This window comes from Pyrus communis, chromosome 15, assembly GCF_041283825.1.
Source record: "Pyrus communis isolate YQ-2024b chromosome 15, ASM4128382v1, whole genome shotgun sequence".
Lineage (NCBI taxonomy): Eukaryota > Viridiplantae > Streptophyta > Magnoliopsida > Rosales > Rosaceae > Pyrus > Pyrus communis.
The window spans coordinates 9,786,542-9,788,676 of record NC_142579.1 but is presented as its reverse complement, the minus strand read 5'-3'; the positions used below and the strand labels follow the sequence as shown (position 1 = coordinate 9,788,676).

Here is a 2,135-nt window from a genome sequence, read left to right as displayed (position 1 = left end):
AAACTATTCACAGAGAGAGAGAGAGAGAGAGAGAGAGAGCGCGTGGTCTCTTTAGTCTGGAATTCGTCCCTCTCAGCTTTCTTCTTTCTTCGTTCTTATTTCTGGACACGACACCTTTTTGATATCTACGCGGCATCGTTTCGGATCCAATCCCAGCTTCAACTGCCACTGTTGGCGGTAAAACTCCCCCGAATCAGGCGTGACACGTTCGTCACCAACCCACTTATCACATCTCTCTCTGCCCACAACCGTAGTAGTTTCAAAACGGTCGAATTTTCAGAAAATTCTCCCCCACCGCCACCGTGTCAGCCGTTGGTTTCATCGTCTTGGATGGAGAAATCGAATATTTACAGAGGCAGTTACACCAACGGAGCTTACCATCCAACCTTCTCTTCCTCTTCTCGTGCCGATGTCAGTTACAGGTGACATCTCTCTCTCTCTCTCTCTCTCTCTGAAACTATTCTTTTTATTTTTTATTGGTTTGAATTTGTCTTTGTATTTGATACGATCGCAATAGAAATTGGATCTTTGATCTCTTGGTGCTTTTAATAGTTGATTATATTTAGTTAATTAATAGAGGAGGAGTGAAAAATCGAAAGAATTGGCAGGATTTATTTTGTGTTTGTTGGCGTGGAATTGTTGAAATTGATTGGGACCAGAAATTCTTTAGACTAAACAAGTAAGGAAAGATTTTGAGATCTGTGAAAAGGGTCCTCAACAAAATTGCAAAAATGGTGTCAATTGGAAGAAAAGGGAAATTATCATAGACATTCTTTTATCCACAATATAAATGAAACATTCTTGCGGTTTTTGGTATTTAAATTTCAGTTCTTAGAGATTGCAATTGCTTAATTTGTTTCTTGTTGGGAATAGTCGAGTGCAGTTTTGCTCACTTGCCACCCATGGCCACCGCATTGATTCTAGTTACATGAGTGTGATTTAATCTCAAAATTTAAAATCAACTCATGACAATCTATGCGGTGGTATCGTCACCACGTAAGAGTGATGGCGAGCAACAATATTTTTGAAGGAGTGCAGGAAGTAAAGAGAAAAAAGTAGTGTTAAGATTACTGGCCAACATTTACGATCTACCTCTCGTTTGCTACTTTAAGTTTTGTTATAGTGGATTAGTGGTAGAGCAATTGCCTCAGCTTACTCCAACCTAAGCAGAGTTCTACATTCTAAGACATTGTTATTCATGATTAAATAAATAGAGTAACAATTGAGGATAATTCTTTGTGCGGGACACTCTTTTTCTCTTTGTCCCGGTTGAAATTCACGGCTAGGTTTTAATTGAGTCCCATGTATGCACTCTATCCTCATCATTTTTGTTTGTACGTATTCCCTCTCGTTTCAATGAATATCGTACTTTTCTCAAAAAAAGTCAGAAGTGCTAAGAGCATGACAAAATTTTGTTTTAAATGTTAAAAGGACTAAAATATTTCAAATTTCTTTCTCTCCAAAGTCTTTGGTCATTTCTATTTAGTTGTCTTTAAATCTTCATGAACCAATTTACAGAGCATATAATATGGAAATTGTTTTTTTGTGCAGCTGTGGCTCTTGTGGCTATGAGCTGAACCTAAGTTCCAACAACCGGAACACTTCTACAATTGGCTCTAATAAGTATGGAAAATCTATAAAGCGGGGGATCATATCGTTCTTTAACATCGATGAGAGCAGATTTACTCAGGTTGATGAACTTAAGTGTAAACCCCATTTCTCTAAGCGTTCATGGGGTTTGTTCAGCCGGAGAACTAAACTTCTTTGTCGCAAGTGTGGTAACCATATAGGAAACGCTTATGATGAGTACACTCCATCTTCTTACCCACTTGTGTTAGATGGATCAGATTCATCATCAGGCCATGAAGTTACCAAATGCAGAAAATTTGATGTTAGAATTCGTGCTTTGCAGCCTTCGAATTCTGAAGAATGTGGCACTTCGTTTTTAGAATGACATTTGCTGAGCAAGCATGCTTGTATGAGGTTATACTCTCTACGGATTGTATCGGTTTTGTGTTTTACCCTTTTGTTAGAAAGTTTGCCTGTATATATATAAAAGTTTAGTCAGCATTGAAGGAATTGTGGTGTGGAATTTTTGAAGTGCTTTGAATGATTGAGGAAAGTTTGTTAGAACA

The 2,135-nt window shown here is 38.0% G+C and overlaps 1 protein-coding gene across 1 annotated transcript; it reads left to right on the top strand.

Annotated features, from left to right (window-relative positions):
• On the top strand, positions 1-2,135 carry LOC137714420 (uncharacterized protein At4g08330, chloroplastic). The gene is made up of 2 exons (XM_068453645.2): positions 1-422; positions 1,552-2,135. The coding sequence occupies exons 1-2, from the start codon at positions 331-333 to the stop codon at positions 1,952-1,954; spliced, it is 495 nt and encodes a 164-aa protein (XP_068309746.2). The 5' UTR covers positions 1-330; the 3' UTR covers positions 1,955-2,135.